Source organism: Netta rufina, assembly GCF_964035555.1.
Source record: "Netta rufina genome assembly, chromosome: 11".
Classification (NCBI taxonomy): domain Eukaryota; kingdom Metazoa; phylum Chordata; class Aves; order Anseriformes; family Anatidae; genus Netta; species Netta rufina.
This window is the reverse complement of record NC_140134.1, coordinates 4361395-4380458: the sequence shown is the minus strand read 5'-3', so window position 1 is coordinate 4380458 and position 19064 is coordinate 4361395. Positions and strand designations below refer to the sequence as shown.

Sequence of the window (19064 nt, the reverse complement as noted above, 5' to 3'; positions counted from 1 at the left end):
GTAACTGAGTAACTATGTATTTCTTTTAAAAGCTGATCAAACTCCCATCTAAAGCAACTGTTTCCTAGCTTTATTACTAGTCCTAAGAATCTGATACAGAATTCCATTTCTTTGATGGTTTTCAGACATCTCTATTCCATCCTATGTGATTTCTAGGACTTCTTTGCCAGCATTGTTTGTTAGCTTAAGGAGAGCCTGCCTCTTCCTAAGGTTTCTTCTAACCCGTTTTTTAGAAATCAGTTACTTCGGGTGGATTGGATAAGCCAAGATCTTTGTTCCGTTTCATGCAATAGGTTCTTTCCTACTATTCATAGTGGTTCTTTCTGCACCCATCTTGTGTTGAGTTCAGCTTTCTTGAACAGGGTGTGCAGAATATGTACCATGTTCTCTGTGGGATTTAGCCTGTACGTACAGTGACAGAAAAATTCTCAAGTAATGCTGCTGGTTTACTCTAAGATTGTATCCACCTTGTTATCAGCTGCTATGGATATATCATAATTAACAACAGGATGACTAACATATCCATTTTATCTTCCGCTGCATTCAGTCGATGAGTGCCTACTTCACAGCAGCAGCACTTGTTAATTCTTGTGCATTAGTTTGAATCTCAAGCTATTTAATTCCATCTTTTTTTCTATTCTTGTCTTTTCAGTTTTTGCATGTAACACCCCAGTCATTTTGTTTCAGTGATGCCTCCAGAATCAGATGGTTTTGCCACATTTTTTTCTGACAATTTAATACAATATTAAGTGAGGAGGATAGATTTTGAGGAACTGTGCGTAGCTTTCCTCTGAGCCTTCTGTCTCAGTGTAATCCATTACCTCCATTTTATCCAGTTCTTTGCCCGGGAAGCTAGTTAAGCTGGGCTGTGTAGCCTGACCATCCTTGTTGGCTTGTAGTTGGTTAATCTTTTTTGTGGTCTAATTCAAGCACACTCCTGTTGTATTTTCTGTCTTGAGTACATGTAATTTGAAAATGGACTTCCCTTGCCAAATTTACTGTGTAGGTGCGCTCTGTACAAAGGAACATAAGTAGTGATGCACCCATTGTCACTCCTGTCTCTTTGTAGACCTTCCCTCCCCCATCTGTTTCCCACCCACCCTTCAAATAAGCAAAAGAGCTCCTGGGCTCAGCGATGTACCAAGAGTGCAAGTAGCAGAGAGAAGAGCTTCAGGGAAGAGACTCCTGGTATGTCTTGTCAAGTCAATGAGAGATTGCAGATGGACATGTAGGATTCTCGGCCAAGCCAGGAGGAGGAGGGGCCATATGGAAGGATCTGTCTGAAAACTGAAATTACAGGATGATAATAAGAGCTCGGAAATCACAAGCTTGCAGGAGCTGCCAGTATGGATTCAGGGGGACCATATAACTGGACACTTGGTGCTGCTAGCAAGTAATTGTCTTGAAACAGATGTGCTTGACTCGAGGAACTGATTTTTTTTCTTTATTCTTTTTTTTTTTTTTTTTTTTGGAGAGGGAATAATTTTATCTTTGAAGTTGATTGATTGATAGGTTCCTAATTGTGTTGTTTTGCTATTTTAGGTTTTTTGTTTTGTTTTGCTGACATTGTTGAGTTTCAGTCAAAAATACTGCTGACTGCAGCAGAGAAATTCGGAGAGCCCCCCTTTACATGGTGGTTGAGACTTCAAGCCCTGTAATCAGCCTTAGAAAGATACAAAGACCCACCTTTTAGGATTTTTCAGAGGGAAGTTAAAATCCAATGGAGTCTGGTAAGACTTGAGATAAAAAAGCACAGAGACGTGTCTAGAACAGCATTATGCATGAAGCAGCCTCTGATTCCTAAGAGGGTGCAGCAAGGCTGGAGCAGCATTCCTTTGTATCAACTTCAAAGGGACAAATCCAGAATCCAGAGAGTGTGACTGACATGCAGTGAAATGAATTTTGTTGGTATATAAATCAGGTAAAAATTTTCCTGATGTCTGATACAGAAACATCAAGTAGTTGGAGGGAACCTCTGGAGGTTGCCAGGTCCAACTCCTCACTCAGAGCAGGGCCAGCTTTTGACGTTTTGTGATGTTGCCTTATCCCAGACCATTTATGAATGAGGGAAATCAAGGACTGGAATGGGAGCCCAAAGAGGGTGTGAAATCTTTCTGCCTGTTTTTAGGACCTGACTGAGCAAAGCCGAGCAGCCTGGTTTTGACCTCAAAGCTGAGCCTCTTGTGGGCTGGTGTTTAGACTGAAGTCTAAAAGGGTGCTACCAAGCGCCATTCCCACTCTAATCCGTGATGCTGTGCCTCCAAACGTGGAGCTTCCAGTATCTAGCAGCTCCTGTTCCTGTGGTCTGTCCACTTTCATTGGGAATGTGTTGGGGGCGTTGTGTCCCATCCCCTCACTTCCTTCTAAATAAAGAAGAAAAAAGTGAGAGTTCTCACGAGAATGGGCTGAAAGTTTTGGTAAGACTGGCTCCTCTGCACTACACTGCATTTCCTTCTTCATTTTGGAAGGAGAAACAAAGGTCTTTTATTTCTGTCCCATGGGTAACAGCAGTCTACGCAAGTTTGCAGACAGAGCCGGGGAAAGTAAGGGCACACAAGCTCTATGGAAGAATGGTAGAACCAAATAGAAAAACCTTGCTGTTTATCATCAAAATCATAACGTTTGTGGCAGTGCTTTGCAAATGGAGGATACCTACATACAGCCAAGGTAAAAGCAGCATATACCTGCTCTGTAATAACTGATGTTTTTACAGAGAAAATAAATGCAGTGGAAATATCTCAAAAATATCTCTCTGTGTAGCTACAGTTTTCAGAGAAGGCTGTTTGTCTGGACTCCTTGGATGCAAGTGCCATTGCTGATTGTGACTGGTTTTACCACGTGATGCTGGGAATTAAACCTCTGTTTCAGGAGTGATGCTTTTTGTTTTCTTCCTTGATGAACAGAGATTTGTTTGCCTGCATGTACCCAAGTTAGAGTAGTGAGCAATGCAGTGTGTGAAGTGATTGTCTTGATGCTCTCTGCTATGATGCCCACACAGAGCTGTGTACAGTCACCTCTTCTGTTCAGAGACAGCTTGGTTCTGTGTATTGCTGGTGGGCTTCCCACAGGAAAGGAGCTATTGCTGTGGTGCTGACTCTGTGACCATAGGAAGTCTGAAAGAGAACGCTTTACCGGTGTGCTTTTGGGCCTGAGCATGTCAACAGCTGTGAAATACTACGGTGCTCTTGAACAAAAGGCAATCAATATGTAGTAGTGTTGGTATCTTTGTGCAGCCTCAAGCACTTGCTGCGTAGCTGAGCGTTCCAGAGCAGGTTGTTTTTCTCCTTTGCTTTCACGTGATTGTGATTTCTCAGAATGTTCACACTTGGCAGTGTAATCAACAATTCTTGCTCTCTGCCTTAAGGAGATATTTTTCTGAATACCTCAGGTGTTGAAACAAAATTCCTTCTGGTGTTCTTGAGAACTGAAGACAGATAATGGTACCCATTTTACTAGAAAGTAAATTTAGCAAAATGAATAGCTTCTGTTGCTTTTTTTCCTGTGTCATCAACTTGTTTACTCAGTGTGCGAAGATTAGCAGATCCGCATTTGTAGAGGCAGTAGAAATCTGTGAATTTAGGGCTGGTAATTCATGTAAGGATATCTATAATTAAGCAGATCTTATAGTTCAGTGTAGGCAAACAGTTGCTAGGAGGACTAGGTCCTCAATACCTGTTTTTTGTGTTACACCTGTAAAGGTGAAGCTGGTTCCATGGGAAGCTACGCCTCATGAAAATCTGTGCGCTAAGTTGTCTCAAGTTGCAGCTGTGCAGGCAGACAAATCTCGGACCTGCTGCTTTTCAAATACTCCAATAGGACTTCAGGCCTTCCCACACACTCAAGCCATACCTCTGGCTAGAGCATGTCACTGCTAAGTCCTACAGTAAGTGAATTGAAACATAATAGCTTCAAACTAAGTTGTGGAGAGAATCTTAACTGTGCTCTAGTTAATGCCACTACTTGTTAAATCTCCACATGACTTGTCTTTGAACTCAGTAGAGAACAAGGCAAAACCGATGGTATTAATAGCTCTGTGTATACATTTTTTATGTATTCAGTTCGTTGTGGATAGCTTCATTAATGTTATATGTGGTTCTAAATATGGATGGGTTTGAGTGTTTTCTTTTTGAAAACCTTTGGAGTCTAGCATGCAGGCTGGCCTTTTGTATTAACTTTGATTCCATTCACGTTTTATTTCTCTTTGTTGCAGGAGCTATTGTGACAATCTTGGCTATCACCCATTAAGTGCTGCTGACTTCGGAAAGATCATGAAAAATGTCTTTCCGAATATGAAGGCCCGTCGTCTAGGCACAAGAGGCAAATCAAAATATCCTTTGCTAGAACACTTCTCAGTAACTTCTTCTGCAATTGCCTGGAGAACATCTGCTGTTACAGCTCAACTACCAGCTAAATTTAGAAGTAATGTTAAATAAAATATGCAGACACTTTCCCAAAAATCTTTAAAGATTATTAAATGCTATAGTGTTAAGTTGCAAGATACCACTTAAGAAACAAGATAGTAAATTTAGGTTACACTGTCTTTCTGGGAAGCTTAGTTGTCACAACAGTGAGGAACCAAAAAAGCCTTATCACATAGTGTGAAGAGGAATATTGAAGTAGAGGAACTTGCCTCACGTACATACAATAGTATTTTATTAGCAGTTCAGAATTATCAAAACATTTCTTGCTTCATTATATACTTGTGCACACCAGTACTTTAAAAGTTAGTTGTAAAGCCACAGATCCTTCTTAAGAGGTGCTACAAATCTCTCATAAAACTGCAGCTCCTCAATCCACTCTTTCGATTGTTTGAAAGAGAAAAGGGGATTACTGGGAAGCAGTCAAAAAGCTGATTATAGACTTGGAAGTCACTTATTGATGGCATGTCCTGCAGGGGTGAGGGGAACAGGCTGCTTCCTTCGTTGCATGGTGCATACTTCCTGAGACAGAAAAGACAATTCAGAGCAAGTGCTAGGATGAGAAGCGATGTCTCTTTCCACTGACTGTGGTCTCATTCCCTGTGCCCACAACTGGAGTCCACTTCTTTCCCTTCTTGCCTGTGGTAGAGAAATTCACTCTCCCGAAGGGTATGCAAAAATACTATCCTGTTCAGCTGTAACTTAAAGCAGAGCCTGAAGTATACAGCAAATTGGTGTTGTCATAGTGTAGGTAAAGATAGTGTTACAGGCATAAGTATGCACAGTTAAATGTTGAGACAGAGTAGTTCATCAGCTAACAGGCAGCCGCTATGAACAAGTCAGGGCAAGTACTATGGAAAAGAGTCAGCTTATATCACTGGTGGTTCTGCTGTTTCAGTTTAGGGACAAGAAGCACTGCTGGGAAAGAAGTGCAGTAATCAAATCAAAAGGCTACAAGGATGTAAATTTTTCTCAGGCTTTTCTGAGATGAAGCTATGGTTTGTGTTTATTGCACAGGTAACTGCTTCTGTCTAGTCTTTAGCAAGCTGAGGTATTCCATTAAAAAACAGAAACTGTTACTGATTTTCCAAGTAAGTAGTTTCATCCGCAAGAATTTAGTCTTTTCCAAGTTGAGAATTGCACTTTCCCTTGAGAATCTTTGGAAACTGCCATGAAGCAACCTGCTGCCTGCTGTGTCCCACAGGGCCAGCTCTTGCTCCATCAGTATGTTGCTCTGATGCAGTGGATAGATTGAGCTACTGCAGGAAGTGAGGATGGGTTTCAAAGGGTGAAAGACCTCAAGGAGGTTGTACATTCTAATTAAAAAACAATCAAAAGAACTACCTGTAATGGACTCACTGTAATACTGTCTTTTGCCAAGGTTTTACTCTAAGCATGGTAAGCAAAGAGAATTAATGCTAGCGGACAGCCCAGGATTATTTGTCGTCTTCAGAGGGGACCAAAAAAAACCCACACATAATTGTACATGAAGAAATTATGTCCATTATTTTTTTCATTAAGTACAGTGTTGGACTATCTAGTAATGGAGTTCGAAACTTTATAGCAGCATTCTGAATGGAGCTAGACAAATTTTAAGGAAGAAATTATATGATGTAATTATAGCTTGACAGGATTGTCTTTCAGTTCTGTTTCCTAAGTTTCTAATTCAGAGTGATTAAAATATGACTTTATTTCACACTTGCCTTAATGCCTAACCACCCTACATTTAATTTACTGTAGTTATGCTCTGTCCACATTAGTGTAAGAAAATGTAAACTCTGTGGTCTAGGGAAGAGAAATACACATTTAGAGAAAATGAAAAATCGGTGATTTTGACAAGGATTTGCTCATCATAGAGAAGAGACACTGTATGTGAACTTTTAGGCTGTGGATTCTGGGCTGTTGTGAGGTTATGTTTAATGACACTGAATTTGAGAGCTGTGGCTGAGTTTGGGTATAAAGTTTATGAGAGGTATAGGAGGAATTACTGCCCGTCCTCCCTACATGCCACCTAACAAGCAGAGATGATGTGGACCTTAATTCTTGATCACATATTGCTACAGTGGACTGAGGAAGAAGGCTTTTGTTCATATGCCAACACTGCCCAACCTTGACTTTCATAAAACTGGAGATGGGGTACGTTATATACTTCTACGTATTTGTGCAAATTAACATTTATTATGTTACTTTTACTGTCTTAAGTTTTTCTTACTATCTTAAGTTTTCCAAGCAAATTGAAGAGCTGTGTAGTTTTTAATAATTTCTTTATGATGCTCAGCTTCTAAATCATTGTTTGTTTGTTTGTTTGTTTTCTATAAAAATCTAGAAAGAATTGTAGTACTAGTATAAAAAAAAAAAATACATCAGAGGTGAAGCAGAATTCCATAGTACTGCTACCTACAAGGTGTGTTTATATATGTATTTAACTCTGATCCCGTTTTGGCTTTACTGTATATTGATAATAATAATTCAACGTTAGAGGAGAATCCCCTGGAAAAGAAGCAGTTCCTGGGGAACAACGGCTGCTGCGGTGACAAGACTCTGGTTGCAAGGAGGATCAACTGTAGGTGGTCTGAATGTTGGGATTCCTGCTTTGATTTTCTTCCAGAAGCAGCAATTCCACATGGTCCCTTTGGAAACAAGCAGCAGCATATAATGTTTAGTAGCATGGATGTTGTGGTCTCATTCTCCCAATTTCATGAGAAACTGTGAACATCCGCATTCAGCTTGCTGTGTGCTTTCAATCATCGTTTGCTCTGTGTTCTTGTGTTCACTCCTTAGTGGCCTTTAATAACGAAAGTAACCATTCCTTCTTTGTTTGTTGTAGTTGGATGGGACAGAGCCGTCTGGGCAGCTACAAAGTGCCGATGAGGAAGTTGTCTCTGCGGCCTGCCGGCTTGTTTGCGAATGGGCCCAGAAAGTGCTAAGCCAGCCTTTTGATACAGTCCTGGAATTGGCTCGTTTCCTTGTAAAAAGTCACTACATCGGCACCAAGTCAATGGCAGCTTTAACAGTAATGGCAGGGGCACCAGCAGGTAATGAGTTAACTTCATTCTGAATCGATGAAATGGGGGGTGTTTTTTCTGAGAGTAAGGCATTTTAAATCAGAGGGATTTCTTTTAATCTTAATCTGGGGTGACCAGGAGGAGTTGAGGTGTCTGGACAGCTCTGGACCTTTAGGGATCGATTGGGTTTGTCTCCCCTGCTTTGAGTAGGAACGTGTCCCACTTCAGACCTTGGCATTTTAGTCCTCTCCAACAGATGTTAGCTGAACCAGACTGATTTCAGTCTGCATTGCTTTAAATTATTTTCTTGAAAGTAGTCTGGGTAGGAAGATTTGAAAATAAGCAGTGGCTTCAGGTTTAGTTCGTGATGGTAACCTTTTGCTTGCCTGACAACTTCTTGCTGCAGTAGATTTGTGTTAATGGTCGCGTAAGGACTGGGTATAAAAATGTCTGGTAAAATAGAGTCGTGCTTCTTGAGAACTGCTTGCTGCCTGAGGGAAAGGTAAAGGGAAGGGAAGTGGGGGAAGAGAAACCTCAGTTGGTCTTAAAGCTACTACGTAATCACAGTCAGTGTGAAGTGTGGGGCTGGTCACTGAGCAGACTTCAGCAATTTCTCTAGAAGTCCTTACAGTTGAGTAAACAGTTCAGCAACAGAAATTGAAGCAAGAAATTCTCTGTCAAGGAAATTACTAATGATACAATTTGAGTGGTCTTGTTCAAGCTGGTTTCCTAGCTCATATTCTCTGAGGTAATGAAAGGTAGGCGTTCATGCATGGTGGGAAGCAGTCAGGATGTGGGGCTTCCAGTCCATCTTGGCCGTTCAGGTCAAAAACCCCTGCACGGAAGGCAGGGATGTGTGCGTGGTGCTGTCATGAGCTGACTGGTGATTCCTGGGACACGGCCTGCAGTGATTGCCTGTGGCACTTGGATGGACACCTGTCTCCCCAGACTCTTTCCAAGGTCTTCTCCAGTTCCTCTGATGAGGACCCTGGTCTTACGAAGCACTCAAAGGCAGGGTTAACTTGAGTTAACCCTGCATGCGAGTAATTGTACCGAGCTGTACTATCCTAGATCAGGATTTGGGTGCCCTGACAGTGGGGGTTTGTAGGCACGCTGCTGGTGTAGCTGTGTTTGTTTGATGACTTGTCCTCATTTGGAAACAATTGTCCATCTTAATTTTCTCTCCCGAGCAGATTTTCTTACAGGCATTTCTGGTATGTCAGATGCAAATTTTCCTGAGATGTTTGATCTGTGTCAGGTAGTAAAAGTGTGTCAGCTGTTGTTTGTATAGATTGTACTAGAGATAATGGTTTGAGGGGCACTGAGAGGGACAGGAGAGCCCCCTCCAGAGGCAGTTTGTGTAACTGGGATTCCAGCACTTGATGTCAGATCTTTGTTAAGGATCAAGGTAAAGAGGAAAGTTACTTTGTATTTCACGACATCTCAGAGAAATGGATTTCAAATTCACGCATTTCAAATCGAAACTGGTGGTCAAGGCTGAAGACAGGGGTGATCCCCTTCTGGATCCCCTTACTTCCTTGAGGAGAAGGTGGTGTTTCAAGGAAAAAGGTGGTTATTTCCAATGCATGCCTGTGGAGCTCAGGTACTCATTTCAGGAGAGGTTCTATGGTCTGGCATGGTAAATAAGATATTCATTCCCATTCCTCTTTATCATGAGGAACTATAGTGTTTCTGTGTACTAACTGGTAGGGAAAAAAATAAAGCTTTTTTTTTTTAAGGTAAAATTGTGGTGTTATTTTCCTGACAAACATTACTTGCTTTCAGTATTCAGACCACATATTTTCCAGTAATAGCAATATATTTGGGTGTTTCACTGCTCTGTGAAGAGGGAATTGAACACTTAACGTGGAGACGTGTTGTAGAGTTCAGGCTCTTGTGGTCCATGCAGGCTGCTGCTCAAAGGATGGGCTCCCAGAAGAAGGTGTTTGAGCTTGTACTGGGGATCTAAACCCAAATTACTGCCCTTAAATGGTGATGAGTGATTTATAATCGAGTTCTTTTAAAGTAACGGAGAAGCCTATGGAAATATAAATGAAACTGGTAAAGCATATTTAGAAGGGCAATTCAAGAGAATTGGGCCATTCTTGAGAGAGTGTGCTTATCCTCTTAATGTTAATGAATGAAAGATCATAGATGCGACGTGATTTTGTAACAGGAATTGGTACCAGCTGCACAGACAAGACCAACTCCATAGTGTTCTCCTTGGAAGCACCATTGCTTGCTTGTGATTAGCAAAGGCATTGTCTCCAGAAAATAAATAAATAAATAATTCTAATTTCCCTCATTTTTCACCTTTTTCCTTCTTTTGTTTTCTTTTCCTCCCTTGTCACTACTCTTCTTGCCCTTCTTTCACCGCTGTCCATGATCACGTGCTGGTTGCAGTCCATTCTGACATTACATGTAGGTAGTATCTGTTCAGAGCTGCTCCTCTGTGACACAGACCCACAGCTTTCTGGAAAGATTTTTCATTTTTAAAACTGCTTTCAAGATAGGTAACAACAAAAACATGGTAGATGATGGATTTTAAAGATTCCTCTGAAATATATCCACTGCCCTCTACTGTCAGTTAAATTAATTGCATTGTTTTTAGATGTAATTCAAAATACGTAGCTTGGGGTTACTAGAAAAAAGATGCCAATACATAAAATTTATCAGCTAGTGGCCAGCTTGCCTAACAGATAGGAGTTTAGACACAGATACGGAAAGAAACTGAAACACTGAATAGATTCGAGCATGCACAAATAGATGAGGTGTTCCCTGAATGGTTGTGGAGATGCCTGCTATGTATCTGCAGTTGGATACAGAAGTGGCACTACAACAGACTGCGTATGTGTTGTTATAATTCATTCTTCTTCTTCTGTGTTCAGGAATAAAAGGGATCCCCCAGCCCTCAGCTTTTATGCCTACTGCTGAAAGCAATTCCTTCCAACCACAAGTGAAAACTCTGTCATCTCCTGTTGATGCCAAGCAGCAGCTGCAGCGTAAGATCCAGAAGAAGCAGCAAGAACAGAAACTGCAGTCTCCTTTGCCAGGAGAGTCCCCAGCAAAGAAAACGGAAGGCACTGCAACCAATGGTGTGACGAGTATATCGAATGGAAGCCCTGCAATCCTGTCTCCTCAGCCCATTGGTATTGTTGTGGCAGCTGTCCCCAGCCCGATACCGGTAATCTTCTCCAGCAATTCTAGAGAAACCCCCTTATGAAAGTAGTTAAGTAGATATGTCAGTGGGAGGGAGGAATGTTGGTTTTCGTTCAGACTTGGGTCCCTCGATGCTGTTCTGTCCCAGTGACTGTTACACCACGAGTGGTGTAACGATGTGACTGAGTTTGGGTGAGATAAGGAGGCAGCAGCATTCTGATCATATCACACAGGTCTTGTTCATCTTTGAAATCATTGATAGTGGGATTTCAGCTACCAATATTGGTTATATGTGGGCATAATGACCCTTGGGATGAAGCTCAACCAGATGGGAGAGCCAGCACAGGTCATGTGGCTCACTGAGCCCCTCATTTGGAATCCAGATTGACTTGCATTGGCCCAGCATACTTAGGTGACACCAGCAATTTTGTTTTTGCATGAAACTGAAAATATGGAGCTTCTTTGTCTTTCAGACAAAAAAAAAAAAAGAAAAAAAAAGGGGGGGGGGTTGGGAGGAAGGTTATTTGTTTTTAGGTTTTTATTTTTTATTAGCTGTGCTGTTTATTTCAATAGATAAGGGAGTTTTTCTGCCTGATACTCAGCTTAGATTTGATTTGCTTTTGAAATCTTGAAAATGAGCAGTTTTGAATGCATCTTTTTCTCTTTGTCTTTTGTATTTCTGTCTTTTGTTCTATTTGGTGAAGGACTGTATGATAATAATCCTTTCTTAAGCCTAATGTGTAGGCCAGTGCCTTGTCCCTTAAAAACTGAGGCCATGTGTCTGCCCACCAATCCTAGGCAGACAGATACCAATTGCCTGGTATACAGTTGAAGAGCTTGCTTTGTTTTGAAGTCACTAGCTTTGCTGTGTTGAGCTGCGTTGTCCTTCACCTTTTGAAATGCGTGGGGATGAAGTAGTCTGTGGGCCTGGAGGACTTTCTTGCTTCATCACCACACCGTGTCTCTTCCTCTTTGAACAGGTGCCAAGGACCAGGCAGTTGGTGACATCTCCAAGTCCTATGGGATCGTCAGACAGCAAGGTCCTGCCGCTCAACGTTCAGGTGGTCACTCAGCACATGCAATCAGTCAAGCAGTCACCAAAGACTCCCCAGAATGTTCCTGCCAGCCCCGTTGGTGACCGCTCTGCCCGACATCGCTACCCGCAGATCTTACCGAAGCCAGCAAATACCAGTGCTCTCACCATCCGCTCTCCCACAACGGTGCTTTTTACCAGTAGCCCAATCAAGACTGTTGTGCCAGCTCCACATGTGAATTCCTTAAATGTGGTAAAAATGACAGCAATATCTCTCGCCCCAAGCAGCGGTAGTGTGCCTGTCAAACAGACACCTTCAGTTAATAGCACTGCAGGAGCAGTGGAAGAGGGGAGAGCTGCTCCACAGATGAAAAATGGATCTCTTGTCTCGCTTCAGTCCCCAGGATCCAAACCTAGCACTGTTGTAGCTGCATCTGCAGTTGAGATCAAAATGGAACCAGAAGCACTGCTGGATGAGAACCCAGTACAGGGCCAAGAGAGCTCTGATGTATCTAAATCTATAAAGGCAGCCCCTGGCCTGCCTCCTGCTCAACAAATAAATTTTGAGGTCACAACCTTGAAGGTTTCAGCTGATGGTGTCGTGGAGGCAAAAACAGTTAAGGGCTGCGATCAGGGAGCTGAAGAAGCAGGGACCAAATATAAAACCCAGTCTAATGAGACGACACCGGTTTCTTCAGCAGGCAATAATCAAAGCACTCAAAAGCTCTCAGTTGCCAGTCACTTGTCCAGCACCAGCATTGGTTCACCTCCTACTGGTGAGTCTACGATTAAAGACAAAGTATGCACTAAAAGTCCAAGAAAGCGACAACCTTCTACACTTCAAGATTCCCAGGTACCACCTGTAAAGAAACCACTGGTGGGGCAGCTTTCAGCTGGTAATGCTGTGGAGGGTCAAAAAGCAAACAGCGTTAAGAAGGCCCCAAAGGTTGTATCGTTAGCTAGCGGTGACAATACTGCAACACTTGCTCAAGTTCCCAGCAAGGTACCTGTAAATGTACCCGTACCTTCCACAGCTCCAGCAAACGTAGCGACAGACTGTTCCTTGAGCACCAATTTAAATACCAGTGATCCTACTCTAGGACAGCAGCTTGCATCAGCATCATCTCCAGATATAAAAGTGAAATTGGAAGGAAACATGTTTATCATAGAAAATGATTCAAAATCTGATGGCAGCTTTAACCCGAATGCGTGGCACCATATCACCAAAACCTCTGACTTTGCATCTGTGAATTGTGACCAGCAGCAGGATATCAGTGTTATGACTATCGCAGGACATTCTGGCTCTAGTGACTTACAGGAGTCTGCGTGGGAGCCGGTGCACTGTGAGGGCATGCAGCAGGATGTGTACAACCAGCAGCTACAGAGCCAGCTCCAGGACTCCTCCTTGGGTCAAATACAAGCACAGTCTTCGAATCAGTTACCTCTGCAGTCCGAGCTGAAAGAGTTTGAACATACAGTCCCCCAGTCAAATGAGAACTTCTTCTCATTTGATGATGACCTTACCCAGGACAGCATTGTGGAGGAGCTGGTGCTCATGGAGGAGCAGATGTCAATGAATAATCCTCATCCTTACGGGGGTTGTCTAGGAATGGCACTTCAGAGCCAGACAGCAGCTCAAGGAGCTCCTGTGTCATCTCATCCCAGCAGCACACACTTCTACCATTCAATCCATAACAACAGCACTCCGATCCACACTCCTACTCCTACCCCCACCCCAACTCCCACTCCCACCCCGACTCCGACCCCCACCTCAGAAATGATCTCTGGATCTCAGAACGTGTCACGAGAGAGCCCTTGCTCCAGGCTGGCTCAGACGACTCCCGTAGACAGCGCCCTGGGAAGCAGCCGGCACACGCCCATAGGCACGCCGCATTCCAACTGCAGCAGCAGCGTCCCTCCGAGTCCTGTGGAGTGCCGAAACCCGTTTGCGTTTACTCCCATAAGCTCCAGCATGGCTTACCACGATGCCAGCATTGTTTCCAGTAGCCCCGTGAAGCCAATGCAGCGGCCTATGGCTACCCACCCGGACAAAACCAAACTCGAGTGGATGAATAACGGGTACGGTGGCGTCACCAATTCATCAGTTGCAAACCACGGCATCCTTACGAGCTACCAGGAGCTGGTGGAGGATCGCTTCAGGAAACCTCACGCGTTTGCAGTTCCTGGCCAGTCGTACCAGTCTCAGCCACGCCACCACGATACTCACTTTGGTCGCGTGACTCCTGTTTCACCTGTGCAGCACCAGGCAGCCCCTGTAAGTAACACTACCAAGCAAGAGGGTTTTGCTGTTCCCGCTCCTCTGGACAACAAAGGAGCCAGTTCCACTCTCAATAACAGTCTGAGATGCCGGAGCGTGAGCCCCGCTGTCCATCGCCAGCGTAATCTCAGTGGAAGCACTGTTTACCCTGTTTCAAATATACCGCGCTCCAACGTGACGCCTTTTGGGAGCCCGGTGACTCCAGAAGTTCACAATGTCTTTACGAATATCCATGCAGACACCAGTGCCAATAACATAGCGCAGAGAAGCCAGTCGGTCCCGTTGACTGTAATGATGCAGACAGCCTTCCCGTCTCTTCAGAAACAAACAAACACTAAAAAAATAACCAACGTGTTGTTAAGCAAACTTGATTCTGATAGCGATGATGCAGTGAGAGGTTTGGGAATGAACAACATGCCCTCAAATTACACGGCCAGGATGAATCTCACTCAGATTTTAGAGACATCCACTGCTTTTCCTAGTGCCAACCCGCAAAATATGATTAATTCCAGCACTTCAGTTTATGAATTCCAAACACCAAATTACCTCACAAAAAACAGCAGCACCGATCAGATCAGTTTCTCTTCTGGAGATAACCAAGCACAATCAGACATCGGAGAGCAGCAATTAGATTTTAGCAGCACTGTAAAAGACCTTTTAGGGGAGGACAGTCTGCCAACAAACCAGCAGCTGGTGAATCAGGTGGCATCAGATCTGAACGTTACATCTGTCTTTTCCAGCGACATCAGGTTGTCTTCCGAACTCTCAGGCAGCATTAACGATCTGAACACTTTAGACACAAATCTACTGTTCGATCCAGGTCGTCAGCAGGGACAAGATGATGATGCTACACTGGAGGAATTAAAAAATGACCCCTTGTTTCAACAAATCTGCAATGAATCCATTAACTCAATGACTTCAGGTTTTGAGTGGATGGAGAGCAAGGATCATCCTGCTGTTGAAATGTTGGGTTAATCTTGTTTTATAATATGTATGTAGCACACTGTATCTGAAAGACAGACGTATTGTATTTGTCTTAATGGAAGTGCCTCCTGCAGCAGAAACACTTGCTATGTTTTGTGGCATTTAAAAAAAAAGTTTGCTGTAACAGTTGCTCATACTTGAGCAATGAAAAGGCAGTCTTACCAATTTTAAACAAATCTCTGAAGGTGATGGGCTATCGAAGAGCCAGTATTAAAATTTGAATTTTATAGTGTTTCCCATTCAACATTTATTATTGTAGTAAATAAAGAAGTGGTGAATAGCCAGCCAGCAGTGACAGCAATGGTTGAGGCTTTGGGTGGGTGTTAAGTCGAGCTTGTTAGCAGGCTTTCCATACTCCACACTGCTTGTTACTTCTAGAAGATGATCCTTACTGACCTCTGTTGGTGAGGGCTGAAGGGCAGGGTGCCTGCAGCTGTGTAGGTGATGGGGAGTGGGTAGAGGTGGAGCAGGTGACGTGCAGGTGCCTGACCGTTGTGTAGCCATCTTGAGTACTGCTCAGTGGTGAGCTGTGGAAAATCTCCGTAGCACTGGTGCCATTTACATCTCTAGTAAGATGCAGAGACAGGAAAACTAACAGGAATGATCAAGGAAAAAAGAAAGATGCACTAAACTTTTTATTTAAGAGATACAGATCTATGTAGTTATTTTATCCATTAATGTTCCTGACGTTATACTTGGTATTTTAGTGTTCATTTCAGTGTTTTTATACTAGGTAAAATTCATGGGAAAAGATTTTGAGCACTGAGATGTAATCTAGGAGTAACACCCTATTTTAAAATGATAGGTACTATTTGATTATTTATCAGAGCTAAAGAAGTAATGTGATGTTTTTCCCTCTTTTTAAAAACAAAAGAGCTGTTGGAGCTCATTAAAATACTATTTTTAAAGATTCGATTTTAAATTTGCTCTTTTTTAACATAGTGGAGGGTGTAGGAAGATGTTATTTTCTCTATGTTTCAGTAGGTTGAGCCTTTCTGTCTTTCTGTTTTAAACAAAATACAACTAAAATATTAGAAAATGTGGTTGATCTAAAAAGACTTCATATAGAGCCATAATACTGCCAGGCACTTTACAGATACACAGTCAGATGTGATCTTTCTTTGGGTAAAACTTTTTAAAGTGCTTACTGTTTTAGAAGGCTGAATTCCATTTTCATTGAATGATTTGGGAGGACAGATGAATCTCATTTTTGCTAATACTCCTTAGCTAGAGAATGGGATTTAGACTTCTACCTTACTAGTTCCCTTAACGAAACAAAAAAGACCTGTTGTTTTATCAGCATGAGATGGTTTTCCCTAATGATGAAAAGAGAGTTTCTTAACTAGCCCGTGACCCTGTTGTTAGAAAGAGGACTTGCAGGGGCAAGCTTTTACAAAAGAACTGTACTAAGGATGCTACAGTACCATCCCTTACGCTTAGTATAGAATCGATTATTTATCTTGTGAACTGGTATGTACAAAACTGAAAGTAGAACTGAAAACATCTTCCTCTCTTGCATTCCTTCTTTGAATGAGCTGTCATGAATTTATGAATAGGAAGGCACAGTAAGCCCTCCTAGATTTATTGAGGAAGAGATGCTCACATTTTTAGGTGACTTTTTTTCCCCTCCTTCTTGAGATTCTGGTAATGTCTTGATCTCAGGACTGGATTTTTTTATTTTTTGGCTGTGCTTGATTCAAATTGTGATGTTGCATTGGCACTCCAGGTGTACCATGGCTTCTTTTGCTCTTGCTCTGATTGACACCCAGTCTGTGGCCTCTTCTTCAGGGATGAGCAGTTGCGATAAGCTATAGCACCTTACATGTGGCCTGATTTCACTGTGCTTGCATCAGAAGTTTTGACGCTTCATTAGGAACAGACTTGGAGAGTTTGGATCCTTCCTTAAAACGCAGATGTGCGATGGTGCGGTTTACTTTCAGACCAAGTGACACTTTTAATTTTTTTTAAGGAAGTGGGACTCCAAAAGCCGCAGTGTAGAGTTCTGTTAGTTGTCTGTCAGTAAGGCTGGAACCATTTTTCCTTTAGACAGAAGTTGCTGAAGGCAGGGCTTGAATTCTCTACCTGCCTGTGGCCTTTAGCCAGAAAGGTGCTGACCATCCTCTTGTTGACTTCACTGGATCTGAGACACATCCAGCACCTCTCTTTTCTGACCCTGTGCAAAGTGCTGTGAATACGTAAACCCTACCTGCCAGGGGAGAGTGGTGGGCAGGACAGGACGTCTGTGCTGCAGCCATCTGCGTCTGCGTGCCGTGCTGGCCTCACCTCCGCGGCGCTGGCACTGAGACCGACGTGGGCTTGGTGTAAACAAGTTTTTGTCTAACTTCTGGTTCTTCAGAACATTTCTCAGTAAAGCAAGAGTAGATTTAAAAAGCTGATGCACTCTAAATTATGCAGCCGTCACCAAAGGTTTTTAAAAGTACCTTTTAAATTATTTTTAAATACAAACATTATATTGAAGCTAACACATGACTTAATTAGCAGGTATATTCTATAATCAGTGGATTTAAAGCAAATGTATATTAAATTTAAGAAACGTTCAATTCAGTAAGGATTCTTTCAAGTGAAACCCAAGGCATAGGCACAGCTTTGTACATAGGTGTGTGTTAATTTATAGGTGTTCGTATGTTGGTGTTACAACTAATATTCTGTTAGGTCCCTATACTTAGTGCTAGTTAGTTCTTTACATTGAGACAGAGCACTACTGCACACCAAAGTATGCAATACCCAAAGGAAAATTCTCTGATTTTTAACAAACGGAAGCCTGTGTCAGATACTCCAAAACTAAGAATTTGAGACAGTTCTGACCCCTTGTTTACATAATTGGCTTCCTAATAACATTAGAAATGAATTATTTTGCTAGCAATTTTTGCTAAAGTATATGAACTAGTGAATTTGTACCCTGTGTACTGTATTGCAGCAAACACTTTAAATTTGGTTGGTTAGTCCAGCAAACTTTCTGGGTTCATATATTGCACTAAAATTCTGTTGAACCTGTGGCAGGCACATTCCTTAGGATAAATGCAACAAATACAGCCCACAGATTAAAAAAATAATAATAAAATAACAAAAAACACAAAACAAAAAAAAACGCACTCAAAAAAAAATTAAAAAATAAAACAAAAAAACTTTCTAATGTGTTTCATTATTAAAAGGCAAAATGTCATTAAAAGTGACAGGTGAAATTGTCTTATGTAGCAATGTGCATTGATCTCAATGAGATGTCTATTTCTTATTCTCTTACATGAGAATATTACAGCAGGAAAAATTAAGTTTAGTTTGCTTCACCATGTTAATACATGATCACAAAATGTGCATGAGTGTTAATGACTTAATCTTGTACAGTACTAGATATATTCCTGTAACCACTTTTATTTTTTTTATTTTGCTGTATTGAAACTGGTTAACCAGTGTTAACCATGTGAGCATAGTTATTCACAAGTTATTTACTTTTTTATGTTAACTAATTCAGCTTAGTTATTGTTGAATATGTTCTTTTCTTGGATTATTTTTTATTGTTCGGGTGTTGAGAAACATTTTTGCATCATTTTATCATGATAAGAATTCATGAAGTAAATAATTTGCAAATAATTGCAATAAGCACTGACTTCTGAACTGAAAAGAAGGAAAGCATTTCTTGTGCAGTGCATCTGACGTTCATATAATAGTCTTGTACTATACTGTGCTTTATTTACTGCACCGTAAAGGAAGAAAAATCCCTGTTCCATGTTTTCATTTAATGCAGGAAATCCAGTTTTCCCCCTCTTCCCCAGTGTTTTGTTGTCTGTTGTACTGCTGAAACTACAGTAGTTGAATATTGCAGTAGCATTTCAGTTATTTTTTTTATTGAAAGTGCTCAAAAATTGTTTTTTAAATGTTTTCAAAAACAATAAAAACATTTTATATTAAAATGATTTCTGGATTTTTTTTCTTCATGTGTATGTTAAGGTGGGCCTAAGATACAGAGCATCCTAGTTTGTGTGAAGACATCACAGCTGTGTGGTTGTACTGACTGGCTGCAGGTGCTGAGCCCAGGCTTACACTTCAAGCTGTGCATGAAGGTGAATCTTCCTGCCTTGGAAACCTTGAGTAGTTTGTGCCGTCAGAGTAATCTGTTGAGAGAATTTGCAGAATTTATGTGCCAATTCTGCAGTTATCCCTTTTTAATG

The 19064-nt window shown here is 41.8% G+C and overlaps 1 protein-coding gene across 1 annotated transcript in view; it reads left to right on the top strand.

The window, feature by feature from the left end:
* The window catches only part of RFX7 (regulatory factor X7), a 54229-nt gene extending 35483 nt beyond the window's left edge, over nt 1-18746 (top strand). Inside the window, exons 5-9 of the mRNA XM_084293365.1 lie at nt 4211-4327; nt 6470-6554; nt 7246-7453; nt 10312-10607; nt 11563-18746. Of these exons, the coding sequence (XP_084149491.1) occupies nt 4211-4327; nt 6470-6554; nt 7246-7453; nt 10312-10607; nt 11563-14868 (4012 nt within the window). The 3' untranslated portion in view covers nt 14869-18746. The remainder of the gene's footprint in view (nt 1-4210; nt 4328-6469; nt 6555-7245; nt 7454-10311; nt 10608-11562) is intronic.
* Nucleotides 18747-19064: the final 318 nt, after the last annotated feature.